Below are 18099 nucleotides of genomic sequence, written 5' to 3' on the forward strand. Positions count from 1 at the left end.
AAATCCCAAACAAAACATATGTGTTGTTATTTTTCATAAAGTTGTTGGGCCTAATTTTGTGTGCATGAAACCACTCATTTAGCGTAGATTAAATGAATGTTCCGGGTTCAATACAAGTTAAGCTTAAATAACAGTATTTGTGGCATAAGGTGGATTACCACAAAAAATCGTCTTGACCATCATTTGTTTTTTTTGTTTTTATTTTTTAAAAAAAAGCAAAAATCGCAGTTACAATGTGTACAGTATTTTTGCATTTATCAACTGGCCCCATTCACTTCCATTGTAAGTGCTGAGATGGAAGTGAATGGGGCCAGTTGATAAACGCTAAAATTCACATTGTATCAAAAGTATTGCCACAATATGTAAACATTATATGCCTTAAAATGATTTTAGTGTGATAAAACCGCTATCTAACCTTATCTGTGTAAATTAACATCCGATATTACAACTTTGTTGTCATGACGATGTAACCCTGTATTCACGGTATTGGATATAACTACACAGGTAAGGCTTGTAAGTGATTTAATCAAACTAAAATCATGTGAACATGTGTGACGTTTATGTTTTATGGCTTTACTTTTGAAACAGTGTGCATTTACCATTTCTGGACTGGCTCCATTCACTTCCATTGTAAGTGCCATACAGTACTACAGTATAACTGTGATGTTTGTTTGTTTCATTCTTTTTAATAAATGAGGAGCAAGTCAAAAAAAAATTTGGTAATAGACGATATGCAACAAATGCTGTCGATTGAGCTTAACTTGTTCTAAACCCAGAACATTCCTTCAATTTGTAATTTCTCTCTCTCAGTTTGATTTCTACATTTTACATTTCACATTTTTATTCAGATTTTTTACCGCAATAAAATGTCAAGTTTCTCTCTTTTGCAGCACCGGTTGCAACAGCATCAGGTCCTAATTTCTCACTCGCAGATCTTGAAAGTCCTGGTTACTACAACATCAACCAAGTAGCACTCGGCAGACGTTCACTTGCTTCTCCTCCATCCGCAAGGTAAACACACAGACACTCATTCACATATATTACTTTATTTGCCATCCTCTTTTGTGTCTGTTCCAGTCTCTCTGATCTGTCTCACTCTCCTTTATGTCCTTCCTCCTTTCTGTCTCTCTTTTTCTCTTTTCCTCTTTCTCTGTTGTTCGTTTCTTGTTAGGTCTGAGGTGGAGCTTTATGGCAGTCTTCCACGGAGGTACTTAGTCTGTCACTGACTTCTGTATCTCTGCACTTTTTCTGTGGTCTTGTCTATCTGTCTAGAGTGATCTATTGTTGATTAACCTCTCTCTCTCTCATTCTTTCTGTAGCTCTAATAAGCGTAAGTCTATAGATGACAGTGAAATGGAGAGTCCAGTCGATGACGTCTTCTACTCCAGTCGTTCGCCAGCTGGCACCAGCTCCCAGAACAGTGGCTGGCCTAATGATGTTGATGCAGGTGAGCTCACACACACACACACACGCACGCACACTCTCACACACACACCTTTTCCACTGCTATGGTGCTGGTGCCACCGCCGGTGCAAGTCGGAGGATCTGTGAAACTATAGCCAGAGTTCCCATGGTCATGCAAAACCTGGAAATACAAGATATATTTCACGATGTTACTATGTTGAGTGATGATGTTACTGTCTACGCTACTACATACAGTATAGTGCCCACAAACAAGCATGGCACATCGATGTCTTTGTTTCATCTTTTAGACTTAAGTATGTGTTCTTTTCTCCCCAATTTGGAATGCCCAATTCCCAATGCGCTCTAAGTCCTCGTGGTGGCGTAGTGACTCACCTCAATCCGGGTGGCGGAGGACGAATCTCAGTTGCCTCCGCTTCTGAGACCGTCAATCCGCGCATCTTATCACGTGGCCTGTTGAGCGCGTTACAGCGGAGACCTAATGCGTGTGGAGGCTTCACGCTATTCTCCGCGGCATCCACGCACAACTCACCACGTGCCCCACCGAGAGTATGAACCACATTATAGCGACTACGAGGAAGTTAACCCAACGTGACTCTACCCACCCTAGCAACCGGGCCAATTGGTTGCTTTGGAAGCCTGACTGGAGTCACTCAGCACGCCCTGGATTCGAACTTGCGACTCCAAGTGTGGTAGTCAGCATATTTACTCACTGAGCTACCCAGGCTCCCAAGGATGCGTTCTTGTGTTTTAAAAAAACCAAGATGGGGCCCAACAGAATGGAAAAAAACAGGCTTCTTCAGATACTTTTTTTAAAAGGTGGACTACTTTAAAATGGCATTATGTTGGCATAACATTAACATTGAACAATTTCAAATTTGACGCTCATGTTGGAGTGTCTTTTCTATGCCGCTGCATGGTAGGGAATGCACACTCCAGTCGGAGGTTGCACCACAAATAATCATCCTATTATAGTCATTATATTATTTTTATACTTCATAAGTAATGTTTGCTCTATTTTTGCATTAAGCTGCCTTTTTCTCACAGTCTTGGATGAGACTGCTCTTATGCGCATAAACTACCATTACTTTGGACATCTTTTTAAATAAAAAAGTAAAATGATATTTCAAAATGTATTGAATCCATTTTCATAAAAATTTGTATATGGTGAAATGTATTGTATTCAAGATCAAATTTTAAGAATATCACAATATACATTTTTGCTTATACCGTCCATGCCTACGTGCATGGCACCTAGCGGGTTTAAGTGGCCCACATGCATAACGGGGCCAGATTGGGCACTGCCACTGTGTCGGTGGAAAAGGGGTAATACACACCATGTATGTGACCTCAACACAGTGTTTACATCCTCTTTCTTTCTCTCTCTCTCTATCTCTCATGTCAATAATTCCCTTCTCCAGTTGCAGTGCAGCACCATTTGTCAAGTGTTCAAGAAAGGAAGATAAAACATGAGAATGATGGGGTGCAGTTTCCATACCATGGTTAGAATACACTCTACACACTCTTACACACTCACACACACACTCATGTACAAGTAGTATGGAAATTGTAATTATGATGTAATGTGCGTTCAAGTGAATTTGGTCAGAGTAAAATGGAAGAATTGGACTAGTTCAAATTGCTTTCTCAAATTTTCACTTCCAGGCAAATGCAGGAAGCTTTTTTGTGTTATTCCAACCAAATGAAGAGCTTTGGGATGTGCATTTAGTGTGTAATTGATGTTTTATCTGTGTATTTATCATTTTTGTGCTGCCACAGAGATTGATAGGAAATATACTGTAGGAACATGTAGCCTGTCACCTCATACATCGGCTATATGTGTAAAACATTTCTGCCAAGCTCTTCTTCAATTAAAACACATAAAATGCTTACAAACACACACAAACAACCATGTAGAAGCAAACATTGAGCAAATGTTCAACACAGGTGCGCCTTCTGTCCATGCATTTACCCCACACACACAGACATATACACATATACACACTCAATCTGTGTTCTGGTCCCAGATGGTGCTTCTGTGTGTCTACAGTAGTAGGAGACATCTGCTCTGTGTTTGTGTGTGAATGTCATAATCAGAAAGCAATACTCTCTCCATTACAAACCTTTGAACATTTTTAAAGCTGTGTAAGTAATGTGTTTGTTTTTTTTATCCCAGCTTAAAGAAATATCCCAGGTTCAATACAAGTTAAGCTCAATTGACAGCATTTCTGGAATAATGTTAATTATCACAAAAATTAATTTTCAAAGCAAAAATCTTTTTTCTGGGTTACAGTGAGGCACTTACAATGAAGTAAATGGGGGCCAATCCGTAAACGTTAAAATACTCTATTATTCGTTATTATTCAAAATTATAGCCACAAAACAAAAACAATCTTCATGTTAAAATGATATTGGTGTCATAAAATCACTTAGTAATCTTTTATCCAATACCTTTATATACAATTTTACAACTTTACAGCTCAAAAAATAAACACATTTTAACAGAAGAATTAATATGTTCTTTTTAAAGTTATAGGCTTCACATTTCCGCCTCCAGAAATCGCCCCCATTAACATCCATTGTAAGTGCCTCACTGTAACCCAGATTTTTGCTTTTGTCAAGAAAAAAATTAATTTTTGTGGTAATCAATATTATGCCATAAATAATGTCGTTTGAGCATAACTTGAATTGAACCCAGAATATTCCTTTAATATACAGAGATAATTATAAGTAATCCATTTGTAGGTTCATTTCCCTGATAAATTTTAACACTGCGGCTTTTCAAAGAGGTAATTTCTTTTGAAGCATTTTGGGTTTTTTCCTCTTATAATGTTAGTCAAGTTTGTTTTTGTTTTTTGTTTTTTGCACCGCAAAACGACACTACTAGATTCCTCAAAGTAATTTTTCTATCCACACTGACTTTGTGTTGTCAAGGAAAAATGTTCAATCACAGCCAATCAGAACATATCTGATGTACCCTGGCGGCCAAAAGTTTGGAATAATGTTCAGATTTTGCTGTTTCGGAAGGAAATTAGTACTTTAATTCACCAAAGTGGCATTCAACTGATCACAAAATATAGTCAGGACATTACTGATGTAAAAACAGCACCATCACTATTTGAAAAAAGTCATTTTTGATCAAATCTAGACAGCAGCCATCACTCCAACACCTTATCCTTGAGGAATCATGCTAAATTGCTAATTTGAAACTAGAAAATCACTTTCCATTATATCAAACACAGTTGAAAGCTATTTGGTTCGTTAAATGAAGCTTAACATTGTTTTTGAGTTTGTTTTTGAGTTGCCACAGTATGCAATAGACTGGCATGTCTTAAGGTCAATATTAGGTCAAAAATGGCAAAAAAGAAACAGCTTTCCCTAGAAACTCATCAGTCAATCATTGTTTTGAGAAATGAAGGCTATACAATGCTTGAAACTGCCAAAAAACTGAAGATTTCATACAAAGGTGTACACTACAGTCCTCAAAGACAAAGGACAACTGGCTCTAACAAGGACAGAAAGAGATGTGGAAGGCCAGATGTACAACTAAACAAGAGGATAAGTACATCAGAGTCTCTAGTTTGAGAAATAGACACCTCACATGTCCTCAGCTGACAGCTTCATTGAATTCTACCCGCTCAACACCAGTTTCATGTACAACAGTAAAGAGAAGACTCAGGGGTGCAGGCCTTATGGGAAGAATTGCAAAGATAAAGCCACTTTTGAAACAGAAAAACAAAAAGAAAAGGTTAGAGTGGGCAAAGAAACACAGACATTGGACAACAGATAATTGGAAAAGAGTGTTATGGATCTTAACCCCATTGAGCATTTGTGGGATCAGCTAGACTGTAAGGTGCGTGAGAAGTGCCCGACAAGACAGCCACATCTATGGCAAGTGCTACAGGAAGTGTGGGGTGAAATGTCACCCGAGTATCTGGACAAACTGACAGCTAGAATACCAAGGATCTGCAAAGCTGTCATTGCTGCACGTGGAGGATTTTTTGATGAGAACTCTTTGAGTTTAAGAAGTTCTGAACATTTTTTTTTTTCAAACTGTAATAGTAATTTTTCATGTTATTAATGTCCTGACTATACATTGTGATCAGTTGAATGCCACTTTGGTGAATAAAAGTACCAATTTCTTTCCATAAGAGCAAAATCTGTACATTATTCCAAACTTTTGGCCGCCAGTGTATATTTAAGCAATATTACATTGCATAAGAGTGCTGTTGTTCCATATATCAGCAAGCACAGTTGAACAAACAAGTGAATAATATTAAATCATTTACAGTCCAGACAATAATTGGCCAGCTAGTTGATGCATTTATTCTCCGCCAAATAGTTCCAAAAGAAGTCAAGGCATCAAGCTCAACTTTCTTTCTACACTGCTCTCATTGCTCTTTTTTTGAACTAGCAGTGTTTAGTTCGTAAATGAATCAGTGTTTTTTAACCATCTTTAACACAAACCAAATGCTATTTTTTTAAACAGTCAATGATTGATTGACTCAATCATAACATAAAAGACATTTGTTTGTCGCCACCTACTGGCATAAATATGCAAACTCCAGAAATGGTCACCGAACGAATCAGGGAAAGAAATCAAAATGAACAATGAATCAAAATCCCCACCACTATTTGGAAACCATGAGCATTGAGAAGCAGAGTTATACAAACAGTAAAGCGTCCCAGTGCTATTAGACTGCGTATCAGCACTCTTGAAACACTGCATGTTCAATCGTATTCGATGAACTAACAGTTGTATAATATACAGTTATGTGGAGTGGGATTTTGGACCAATGAGATTTCACTTTGGGCTGGATACCTAGCGGGATGCTACATGGCTAACCCCTTAAGTCATACAGAGCCAAGTCGCCAAATACTCAAAACTGAAGACTTTATTTTTCATAGATGGTCTAGTTTGACTAGGGGGGGAATCTAGTGTTATACAAACATTAGAATACATTTCTATAGTGCATCAAACTGTTTCATTCCAAAATAACCTGGAGGTGAGAATGTGTTGTGTGCATGTGTGGTTGTACAAATCTTGTGATAAATATACATATACAGACTTAACACGTTCACACTCCTACACACACACAAATGTTCTATCTGGCATCCATACACACAGTGTGTGAGCACATGCAAAAACAAATGCACTCAAAAGTAGACTGAAAAGGGGGAATTAAGCTGAAATGGGATTTAATGCTTTGTAACGCAGAGGAAAAAATAGCATCAAACTGAAGTGAAGTTTAAGTGTGTGTGGGTGCGCACGGGTATGAGGAAAACTGAGCAATGGATGCCAGCTACTGTGTATGTGTTTTCTTTGGTCATCTGCCAGTTATGAGCCATCCCTGCTCTGTTATCACTTTCTCTCGCAATTTCTCACCTTTTCATGTTATTTTCATCACTCTGTCTCTCTCTCTTTCATCTTTCTGGTGATGGATTGAACCAGTTGAGGTGTTGCTAAATTAACATCATTCTAGAACACTTACAGAAGACTGGGGATGGGCGGAACGACGTTATATACCGTGTGACAGTAGAAATGTGTCATTCGGGAGATACGTTTGCACGGCTATTAATGGGCAGGACTGCTTTACGTCATTTACGACTGAGAGCAACAAAGAAACATGAGACAATTTCACACATGAAACCTGTTCAAATTTGCATTGTCTGCTAAATGAACCACATCTGCTATTTGAACATGCAATAGCTTTCCATCTTTTATCCGGTTTAGTTATAATATACACTATGTGGCCAAAAGTTTGTGGACACCATATGTGCTTGATGAACCTTCAATTTCAAAACCATAGGCATCAATTTCCCCCTTTGGTGCAATAACAAGCTTCCACTCTTCTGGGAAGGCTTTCCACTATACTGTATGTAGTGACATGGCTGCAGGGATTTGCTCCCATTCAGACACAAGTGCATCACTGAGGTCCGGCACTGATTATAGGAAACAAAGGTGTGCAAGAAAAATGAACAAAAAAGTGCAGCACACAGGAAGTTGTCAGCATAGTGTAAATGTAAAATAAATTAAAATCTAATAAACCCAGATGTTCAGAAAGTTATCTAGAAATCAATATCTGTAAATGATCAAGTTTACCTAGAAAGGACTAGTGTGTGCAGCAAGATGAAATAATTCATCTTACAATTCAACTTGCAAAGTTTGTCAAAATGATCGCTTGCCAAATGTTGGCTATAGATGCAGTACACTTGAAATGCATCACAGAACAAAGCAATAATTAGCAATCTATCTGAATCATCATGGTGAAAGGACCGGCGGATGTTTGATTCTCCCATATATAGCCTATCCATATGATTTGATATGAAGCGTGCCCAACACTTTATTATATGTCAAAAGAAAAGAAAGGAGACTGTTTATCAACAGGCGAACGCCGAGGCCAGTTATGGTCTTAAGCCGGTGTATACATGCATGATGGACGAAGTTGAGCTACAGTCACACTGTGTACAATCGTACTGGGAATATTACCAGTGTCTTTTATATCAGTCTTCTTGTTGTTAAATTGTAACGTTGATTTGGAGCGCACCCACACGTGCAGCTGATCAGATTTGGAGTGACTAAGGCAAGTGTTGTGAATTTTTTTCTCTTCTTTATTCAGCCTTTGGTGGATTTACATCTCTAAATAAAGCATTGGCAGTATTTTAATGCAAAATCTCGATTCCTCGATTAAAAATAAAAATGGTGTCAAAACGCAAATTCGAATTATTAAAAAAAATCTAAATAAATGCCCAGCCCTACCCATAAGCCCTTGCACATGAATAATTTTAGCATGTTTGTTTGGTCAACAAAAACATATGTGGGCATTTAATTAGTTGTTATTAAGAATTCATAGAGATCTTTGCTATTTTTAGTATTTTTGATTGTTGTATTAGTGTAAATATTTTTGTGTAAAGTCACCAATAGGATGATTAGTGTTCCATAATTGGTCAACTTGGATCCTGTTCAATCCATGTAATTTTTCCTTGTATGCATATATATATATAATAATTTTTTTCTCCCCAATTTGGAATGCCCAATTCCCAATGTGCTCCAAGTCCTCATGGTGGTGTAGTGACTCGCCTCAATCCAGGTGGCGGAGAACGAATCTCAGTTGCCTCCGCGTCTGAGACCGTCAATACGCACATCTTATCACGTGGCTTGGTGAGCGCGTTACCGCGGAGACATAGCGTGTGTGGAGGCTTCACGGTATTCTCCGCGGCATGCATGCACAACTCACCACGCGCCCCACCGAGAGCGAGAACCACATTATAGCGACCACGAGGAGGTTACTCCAACATGACTCTATCCTCCCTAGCAACCGGGCCAATTTGGATGCTTAGGAGACCTGACTGGAGTCACTCAGCACACCCTGGATTCGAACTTGCGACTCCAGGGGTGGTAGTCAGCGTTTTTGCTCGCTAAGTTACCCAGGCCCCCACAGTACATATATATTTTAAGGAAATTCAGCATATCCTTTTTTTCAGTTTAGGAAGAAGTAGGAGTGTGAGCAGAAAAGAGTTTAGTTGTTTATGGTCACCTAACAACTTGCTCTATTAATATTAAATTCAGTTGATTTGCGGTCACAGGTGTGCGTAAATTGGCTATTTTACTACAAGTATGGCTCATCCAATCAGATTTTTACGTTTTAAAATCATTTTCATTTTACAGTTTTACTTCTTTTGTTTTTAACTTAAGTGTTAAAGTACGTGAAGCTGTTTTTGCTTCAGTCAAGTTCTAAATAGAATGAAAAAATTCGGTGAAGTACATTTTTAATTTCTAAAGTTACATTTGAATTCATTGAATTATTCAAAAATAAACTTTACCACATGGTTATGTAATATATAAACCATTTTCTCATTGTTTTTTAATTAACATCCAGCAAAAGTAACTATATCGTGATACATCCCGTTACTGTTTTAAAAAATTACTCCTACAGTCATATAAGACTTCGGTCAATCTACCCACCCCTACAGAAGACAATGTTTTCAGTCAATCCATTTGTAAGCAGTACTGGTATAACAGTCACATGATTCTGAACTGTCAGTGATTAAGAAGAAAAGACAATTACCTCAAGACAAGTAAACATGGATCATTAAGTTTAATCACTCGCCTCCCTTCGAAAATCAAAATCTTATACCGAGACATATATGGAGTTATAAGTTAGGTTAAGCTAGTCAGCGAGTATCGAAGTGTTTGACTGGTGTGTTGTTGTTGTTGACATTTGGTTTCTGGCAGGGCTGTCCTCTCCTGGGTCTCTAAAGAAGCCAGCGGGAAAATTCGATTTCAGCACCCTGTCAGCACAGACGAGGTCCCCCCGAATGGCCTTCACACACCACCCGCTGCCCATGCTGGCAGGCGTGAGACCAGGTGAGACAGACACACTCCAGCAGAGAGAGAGAGAGAGAGAGAGAGAGAGAGACAGAGACAGAACAGAGGGGGAAAGGAGGGATTTATAGTAGAGAGATGTGATGCCATAGCAATCTAGGCCTACTCTGGCACCACACTAGTCCAAAATTGCCCTGAATGGTATCTGATTGGTTGAAAACAGTGGCGAGTCATTAATGAGGCCTCTGATTGGCTGGGCAGAGAGACAGTGAGTGAGGAGCGCCAAATACTGCCATAGTTTATGAACATCACCATCCATCCATGTACCCTCTCCTGTATGTCTTTTTCTCTCCTCTCTAATCATCATTTCATCGACACCTTCCTCCTCCATCTCTCCAGCATCTTCCCATCTGTTTGTAAATTAGGGTGATTCTTACAAAACTTGTCAAGAAAGTGTCCTGGTCCTATTTTAATTCCTTATCAAAAGAAACACAGAAGAAATTATTTTTGGCATATAGAAAATAAAGCCTATATTTTAGGGCCATTAAGATTTTTTTACATTGTGACATTATTTTAATGACAGATATGCACGTTTTACCCCTCAATTCTCATAACTAAAATAAAATTAAAATAAATAACATTGTACAACAGCATCTTTTTACTGTAATACATGTAGTACGTGTTAAGGTATTAAGGATCATCATTGAAAACAATAGGAACAATTAAAGTAAAATGCTTTGATGCATTATGGTAATGAGAATTGGGTTGTAAAAGTGTCCTGAAAATGTCACAATGCAAAAAAATCTTAATTGTCTTAAATATAGGCTTCATTTTCTTTATGCAAAGTATAATTTCATTTTTTGGGGGGTTGAACTTGACTGGGACATTTTCTTGACTGGTTTCTTCTTATAGAATGCACCTTATTCACAAAAACAGGCGGAAACAAAGAATTTAGTTTAAAAAAGACATTTGTGTACATTTTCTAGTGATTATTCCAGCAATAATTCATCAAAGATGATCAAATGACTGAGAAAAGCATTATATCTCAACATACACTCACTGAGCACTTTATTAGTAACACTATGGTCCTAATAAAGTGCCTGACGTGTTCTTCTGCTGTTGTAGCACATTCACCTCAAGGTTCGACGTGTTGTGCATTCTGAGATGCTATTCTGCTCACTACAATTGTACAGGGTGGTTATCTGAGTTACCGTAGCCTTTCTGTCAGCTAGAACCAGTCTGGCCATTCTCTGATGATCTCTCATCAACAAGGTGTTTCCGTCCACAGAACTTCCACTCACTGGATGTTTTTTGTTTTTGGCACCATACTGCGTAAACTCTAGAGGCTGTTGTGTGTGAAAATCCCGGGAGATCAGCAGTTACAGAAATACTCAAACCTGCCCATCTGGCACCAACAATCATGCCATGTTCCAAATCACTGAGATCACGTTTTCCCCCATTCTGATGGTTGATATGAATATTATTCATGAATATGAAGCTCCTGACCCGTATCTGCATTATTTTATGCATTGCACTGCTGCCACATGATTGAGTGATTAGATAATTGCATGAATAAGTAGGTGTACAGGTGTTCCTCATAAAGTGGTCGGTGAGTACAAATCCAGATGCGCCATATAGTCAGAGTGCATTTTCCACATTTAAAAGAGTTATTAAGTGATGTTAAGGTGCCTAGATATCAGTGGTGGAGCGATTCTGCTGTACAATCTCAGCAAAGTTGGCCAGATTGTGGTAGTCTGCTGCATCCTCCTCAATCTAGGATTCAGATCCGACCTGCAAGCTGGGAAATTGCGCTGTGCAAATTGCAAAATTTTTTTTGGCATGTTTGCCATGTTAAATTATTTGCTCATTTCCTTTAGTGGATCAGGTGCAAAAACAAAACAGTGCTATCAGCAGGTGCTTTTTTGTGTGTGAATTCCTCCATCAGCTTCTGTTTTCTTTCATATATGGAAATAGTTGCTTTGATGTTGCCAGGACACCTGTTTGTGACGCGCGGTGCTCGCTAAACGTAAACTCTGCAGGGCAGTTTGAGGAACGCTCATCCAACTGTCAGAGAATCTACGTTTTCGATTCGCTGCAAACATGCTCATTTCGTTTGCAAATTAAGACTCCCTGGTGAATCATCAGAGATTATTTGCAGTTCAAGATCGAGAGAAAGAGAAAGACAGGGAAACAGAACCAGGAGAAGCCACACATTTAGGAACGTTTAGAAAGCTTCAGATGCATGACCGAGAGAATCTTATAAAAACGGCATGTTTCAGTCTCTGCGTATTTAAAATTAGCCAGCGAGCATGTCCTTGTTATACAGACATGCTGTCATTCATATTGGCACAGGACAAAATGTTGTGGAGTGAGAGAGGAGTGTATATGGGGGGAGGGGATGATGGGGGTGCTCTTATCGGTTTCTTCTTAGCAGGCACATTCGGAACGGTTCAAATCCCCTCAGTAAAATGATAATATTCCACGACATTAAGTCCGCGGTCTTGCAGGCCGCTTGAAACATCTCCATTCCCACCCAAAGGAGAGCGATTAAAAGTTCCCTCCTGTGTTCCTGACATTCCCCAACGTCCCAGATGTTTAATCCCATCCAAGGGTCCTGCGAAAAGAGCAGAATTGCTATCCTTTCGGGTCCGGCTGCAGCCTGCGAGCCCAAATCAAGTAAAGGTCAGCGAGACCGAGAGCGTCGGCTTTAAATGGATTATACGTGCATGTGATTATGGAAGTTTTTCTCCGGCAGACATTTTTGGTTATAATGTTTATGTAGAGTCAAGACGGTGGAAAAAGCAAGGCTTGTGTTAGGCAGGGGGAGAGAGTGAGGAATGCGTGCGCATGAGAGAGACGATGGTCTTGCTGCAGTTTCTAATGCATTTTCATAAGTTATGGATGGATGTTGGCTGCTGTTGTGTAAGAGATACTGTTGTTTGCTTTTGTGAGTGATGAATAACTCTCGTGGAGATTGAGAAGATACCGTTTTTGTGTGTGTGTGTATGAGGGCGTTTACGAGTGCATTTGCGTGTGTGTGTGTTTGTTGGCACCCCATAGCGTCTGGCTCCTGCCCAGTACCTAATGAGATTAAGAAGGACCGACAAAGAAAGAGAGAAGAAAAAGAGGGAGTTAGAGATGGATGGAGAGACAGAGAGGGATGAAAAAGAGGATGGATGAAATGCTATTTAAAGGAATTGTTGACCTAAAAGTAAAAATTGTATTCAACATTCACTCACCCCATGTCGTTCCAAGCCCATATTGTTTATTTTCTTCCATGAAACACAAAAGGAGATCTTTGGTAGAATGTCCGAGCTTCTTTTTCCCATTACAGTAAATGGGGAATGATGCTGTCAAGCTCAGAAGTGGACCAAAAGCACCATGAAAGTGTCATAAAAGTAGTCCATTCGACTCATTTGCTATATTCCAAGTGTTCTGAAGTCAGGGAAAAGCTCACATTTTTACGCTTCTGCATATTTAAATAGAATGTGTCATGATCGGTCACCTGACAAGAACTAACTGCATTTGACATCAGACTTGGTGCGATACATCTATAGGTGCCATGTTTTAATTGAACAAAAGTGTAAATCACATTTGAGTTCTCTGGCAGAGGAGAATATTTTCAGCATAAAGCAGCTTAAAGTTTAGTCTGTTCCTGTTATAGCTATAGTATGATTTAAGAAAACTTGGAATATAACGAAGTCACGTGCACTTCTCTAATGATACTTTAATAGTGCTTTTTCATCATTTTCTGAGCTTGAAAATCCAATACACTTCCATTGTATTCTGCCTAACATCTTCTGTGTTTCACTTTTGTGTTTGGAACGACATGAGAGTGAGTAACTGATGGCAACATTTTCATTTTTTGGGTGATCTATTCCTTTAAGGATCAGACAGTATTCTAAAAGAGAGGAATGTAGATTTATATGAACAGACAGACATGCATGCAACACAATGCGTTTGTGTATATCGCACACACTTCCCTCATTTCCTCTCTCTGTCTCTCTCTTTCTCAGGAAGTCCTCGGGCCTCAGCCTCTGCCCTTCATTTTCCTGCCCCCTCCATCATCCAGCAGTCCAGTCCATATTTCACCCACCCCACCATCCGCTACCACCACCATCAGGACCCGCTCAAAGAGTTCGTCCAGTTCGTCTGTGCTGACGGCTCTGGGCAGCCGGGGGCACAGGTAACACACCCACACAAACACACCATCATCATCATCATCATAATTCACACAGCGCCAATGGATGGGACACACCAGTGTTTCCTGCACAGTTCAGGACAGAAAACTGGGTGCCGCAAAATAATATATTGACAATAAATAGTCAACAAAACTTTCTGTTGCTTTGTTTTTGCTGGCTGCATGCAAAAACAAAGATACAGTGCAACATGTTGTCTAATTTGCAAATTAGTTGCTCGATTGATGTGGTTCTTTTAATGAATGAGATTGAATCGAACGCAAGAGTCAACAGTCTGAATCATGGACTGAATCAATCAAACAACTCACTCACTCACTGAATCTGCTCAGATAACTTGCTCTATCACTGAAGTCGTTCTCAAAATGAATTACTGTGTTAAATGTACTTTTTGAAAGCAATGTTAAAAATGCACATTTTTAAGGTTAATAAAACTTAAATTATTGTAATTGCTGACTGGTTGTTTATATGACAATAAATAGAGTTTCAGAGTTTGTAATAAATGGGATTTTAATGATAAAATAAAAAAAATGTAATAATATTAATAATAAAAGATTATTTGTACTATACCTCAAATAAAACACTACACATAACATTACATACATAATAATGTACTATACATAATAATGTGCAAGACATAATAGTAATATATAGTATTTTTAGTAGGGCTATAGATTTAATGTGGTAATTAAGTGTAAATAATTATATATAAAATAAATGCAATCAATCATGTCCCTGGACCATAATAAGGAAAATAGAGCATCTACAATCAGAGCAATTCAAGCTTGAAGTACTACTTGTTTTCAGCAGGGGGCAGTAAGCGAAACTCCAGCTGTGTAGGCAGCTGTACAGAGAACAAACCAAATTCACTAGGGACAGCACCAGATGAGAACGTGTTCTTGCGTTCAAACACAGCTGGACGGAGCGAAATTCAAAATGCAGGAAACTACTAGACGTGTTGTTCTAAGTTTCAAACTGCGTTTAACATGACACAGTGACCTAAAAACACTCTGTTTATGGCCCGCAACGCAACCAAATTGAGACACTCAGAAAGTGTCCGTCTGACGCATGTGTACATTGACACGTCATTGTTGATTTATTGTAATTTGAGGGGCTTTCTCAACAAATATTGATTAAATGTGATTAAATGTGAATAATTAGATTAATCTGCATTATTATGTAATTAATTTGATTAAACATTTTAATCGATTGACAGGCCTAATTTTTTTTTTATTTTAGTATTAATTAAGTTGTTCGGCCTAGTTTCAGAGTGGGCGGTTGGTGTCGTGCCCCCTGCTGCAAAAGCTAATTTGTGTAGGAAACACTGGAACACACACACACACACACACACACACACACACACACACACACACACACACACACAAACACACACATCTCTGCTAAACTCTCTCTTTCTGTTCTCTTTCTTTCACTCTATCTCTCCATTATCTAACACACAACAGTCTCTTTTTTTTTTTCTTGTTTTGAGTTTGATTTCATTCCCTCATTCCTTTTAATAACTCAGAGTGTGTGTGTGTGTGTTTGTGAGTGTTTGTGTATGTGGGTGTTTGTAACTTTCCAATTTCACCCATAGTGATTGTGTGTTTGCTAGGGGTGTAACAGTATATATTTCTCATGGTTTCGGTACCATAAACAGTATAAGGAGGAGGAGAAATCGCATTTATCTCATAGATAAATTAATGGGAGGAATCGCAACGTATAATATATGCCAGTTTTGGAGATTTTTTCCCATTCACATAGATGGGAGTTACAGTATACTTGTTTGCCAGTGGACCTTTTTCACATTTCTGGGTTTGGAACGTAGACGTAAACTATTGAAGGCAAACTTGAACAGCAGTAAAGGGGTTACCTTATTGAATATTGCTTTCGTATGCTAGAGTAACAACACAAACTGTAATAATATAAATTTGCATGAAATAATAAAAGAAATGGGCAAAAAAGCTTCCTGGAGGAGTGGCCAAGATGGCCATTATTTGACTCGGCTTAAACGGACTTTGCAATATGATAACCGATTTTTTGCAATCTTATAGGCCAATACTGATCTGATTGTGAGTACAGTTACAAAAGGCCCTTTTTACCACATTTTTACATGCATTAAGCCATATGCTGCAGTAAAATGCACAGCACAGTTCATTTACAGACAACAATTTGCATTGTGTGAAATGTCAGAAAACAGATACAGTATGAACAGTTGACACTGTCAAGATGATTGTGACATTTGAGTGGTGAACCGTAAGGTTCGTGTTTTTTTTTTTTTTCAGAAACTGTTTTACACCTAGTGTTTGCACGCCCACATTTCTTTATCTGTGTGTGTGTGGGTGTGGGTATGTTTGCACCTCTTTCACCCCCTCACCATCTGTGTATGTGTATCTGCAGCCTAACGGGAGCGGTCAGAACAAACTGCCCGGCTCCTTCTTACTGCCACCTCCTCCTCCAGTGGCACGGCCGGTGCCGATGCCCCTCCCCCTGTCTGAGCACAAACCCAGCCACACACACCCCGAGAGTGGAGTCGGCTCCCCGGCCTCTCCCTGTAAGTGTCCGCTCGAGCACCAGACCCATCAGAGCCCTCAAAAATGCCCCACACACCCCTTTATCACTGTGCTGAAAATAACCAATCAACATAGGCATCGGCTCCTCTCTGAATTATAGAGCCGCTAGTTTTGACCATTTGTGACAAATCAGACTGTACGCAAGTACGTGAACACAGACGCTTCTAGCTATGCGAGCTCAATTTTGCGCATCATTGTGTTTGCCACAATTCATACCGAAACACATTTGCACGTTGCGTTTTCTGCGTTGTCGTAAAGGGCGCTATAGCAGATATTAGCGCAAACTGTCTTTTCTACGGTCTGTTTCTCTTTCAGGTCAATGACTGTCATGCAGCTACGAACAATTTGTAATGACACAGAATTACACGTTGCATTCTCAGCATTGTTGCAAAGGCCACTATGGCGGATATTAGCATAAACTGTCTTCTACAGTCAGTTTCGCTTTCATGTCAACTTCTGTCATGCAACTGTGAACAATTCATAATGAAACAGAATTACGCCTTGCATTCTCAGCATTGTCGCAAAGGCCGCTATAGCGTGTATTAGTGTAAACTGTCTTAATCTACGGTCAGTTTTCTCTTTCACATCAGCTACTGTTTTGCAACTGTGAGCAACAGTTTGAAGAGAATCTTTCGGAGTAAGTTAGTTATTCCAACTGTCGTTATGTTTATAGCCAGCTACTAAATAGCACTTTGTTTTTAATGGCTCAGACATTTGAAGGTAACTATCGCCCCCTTGCGAACTGAGGTTTGTTAGTGCCACAATGGGATTGCACATTTGCAATGCGTTCGCCAAGCATTCACGTCTGCGTTTGCATACTCGCATAAGTATGTTTCTGGCCTTGCCCTGCTCTTCTCCCTCAGATTTATTCTTTTTTTCTTTTTCTCGTTCTCTCCCCCTTTCATCCTGCTATATCATTTCTTTTCATTTGTTTATTCGATTGCAGTCAGTCACAGACTTTTGCAACCGAATTATCGCTGCCTCCTATTGGCTGAAATGAACAGCAAAATCAGCCAATCATTTCCACAGCTTCCTCCTCATCTCTCTCATTTTTCTTTCTTCTATTCTTTCAAGAGATCAAATTCAGGGCAGCTGGCATGGACTCCAAAAGATACCCAAACAAAGCAACAAACAAATATGACGCCCCACATTCAGCAATAACCCATTTCCATTGACACATCAAGCACAAAACAAAAAGGAAGTGTATATAGACATGCAGGTGAATGGACCTGTTGATGTGTCTGGTCGTGTGTGAGAGCGTGCGGTGCTGGGTGGTGGTGGGTCTTTGCTTTTTGGGGGGGGTTGTGTATCGGGTTCTGTCACCAGGGCGGGCCGAAGGAGGAGCCTGGTCGAGCAAACTTCTTTTTTTCTTCTCACACATGAATGTTGTTTTTCTTTCTGCGTTTTCTCATTCATTCATTTTATATCTATTGAATGGTGTATCAGTCTCAACCTGTCGTATCCCTTCATTTTGTTACCTTCCATCTTTTGGTGCTTTCACACATAGCAGCCTTTTTTCAGTCATATTTAAGTCTTATACACTCGTTCACATGTTTGCAAACACTTTCAGTCAAACAAACTCCTC

At 39.3% G+C, this 18099-nt stretch overlaps 1 protein-coding gene across 10 annotated transcripts in view; it reads left to right on the forward strand.

Moving 5' to 3' along the window:
• Positions 1 to 18099, forward strand: part of LOC127445024 (nuclear factor 1 X-type-like) — a 131660-nt gene that overhangs the window by 99579 nt on the left and 13982 nt on the right. For 6 of the 10 annotated variants that reach the window (XR_007897914.1, XR_007897915.1, XM_051704742.1 and 3 more), the window contains 7 exons: positions 891 to 1011; positions 1172 to 1207; positions 1320 to 1447; positions 2844 to 2924; positions 9659 to 9790; positions 13765 to 13934; positions 16342 to 16495. Coding sequence is in view for 8 of the 10 variants with exons in the window: in XM_051704742.1 (XP_051560702.1) it covers positions 891 to 1011; positions 1172 to 1207; positions 1320 to 1447; positions 2844 to 2924; positions 9659 to 9790; positions 13765 to 13934; positions 16342 to 16495 (822 nt within the window). In the remaining 2 variants the exon portion in view is untranslated. The remainder of the gene's footprint in view (positions 1 to 890; positions 1012 to 1171; positions 1208 to 1319; positions 1448 to 2843; positions 2925 to 9658; positions 9791 to 13764; positions 13935 to 16341; positions 16496 to 18099) is intronic. The other 4 variants (XM_051704749.1, XM_051704750.1, XM_051704747.1 and 1 more) reach the window with 3 other exon arrangements.

This window comes from Myxocyprinus asiaticus, chromosome 8 (genome assembly GCF_019703515.2).
Source record: "Myxocyprinus asiaticus isolate MX2 ecotype Aquarium Trade chromosome 8, UBuf_Myxa_2, whole genome shotgun sequence".
NCBI classification, from domain to species: Eukaryota; Metazoa; Chordata; class Actinopteri; order Cypriniformes; family Catostomidae; genus Myxocyprinus; species Myxocyprinus asiaticus.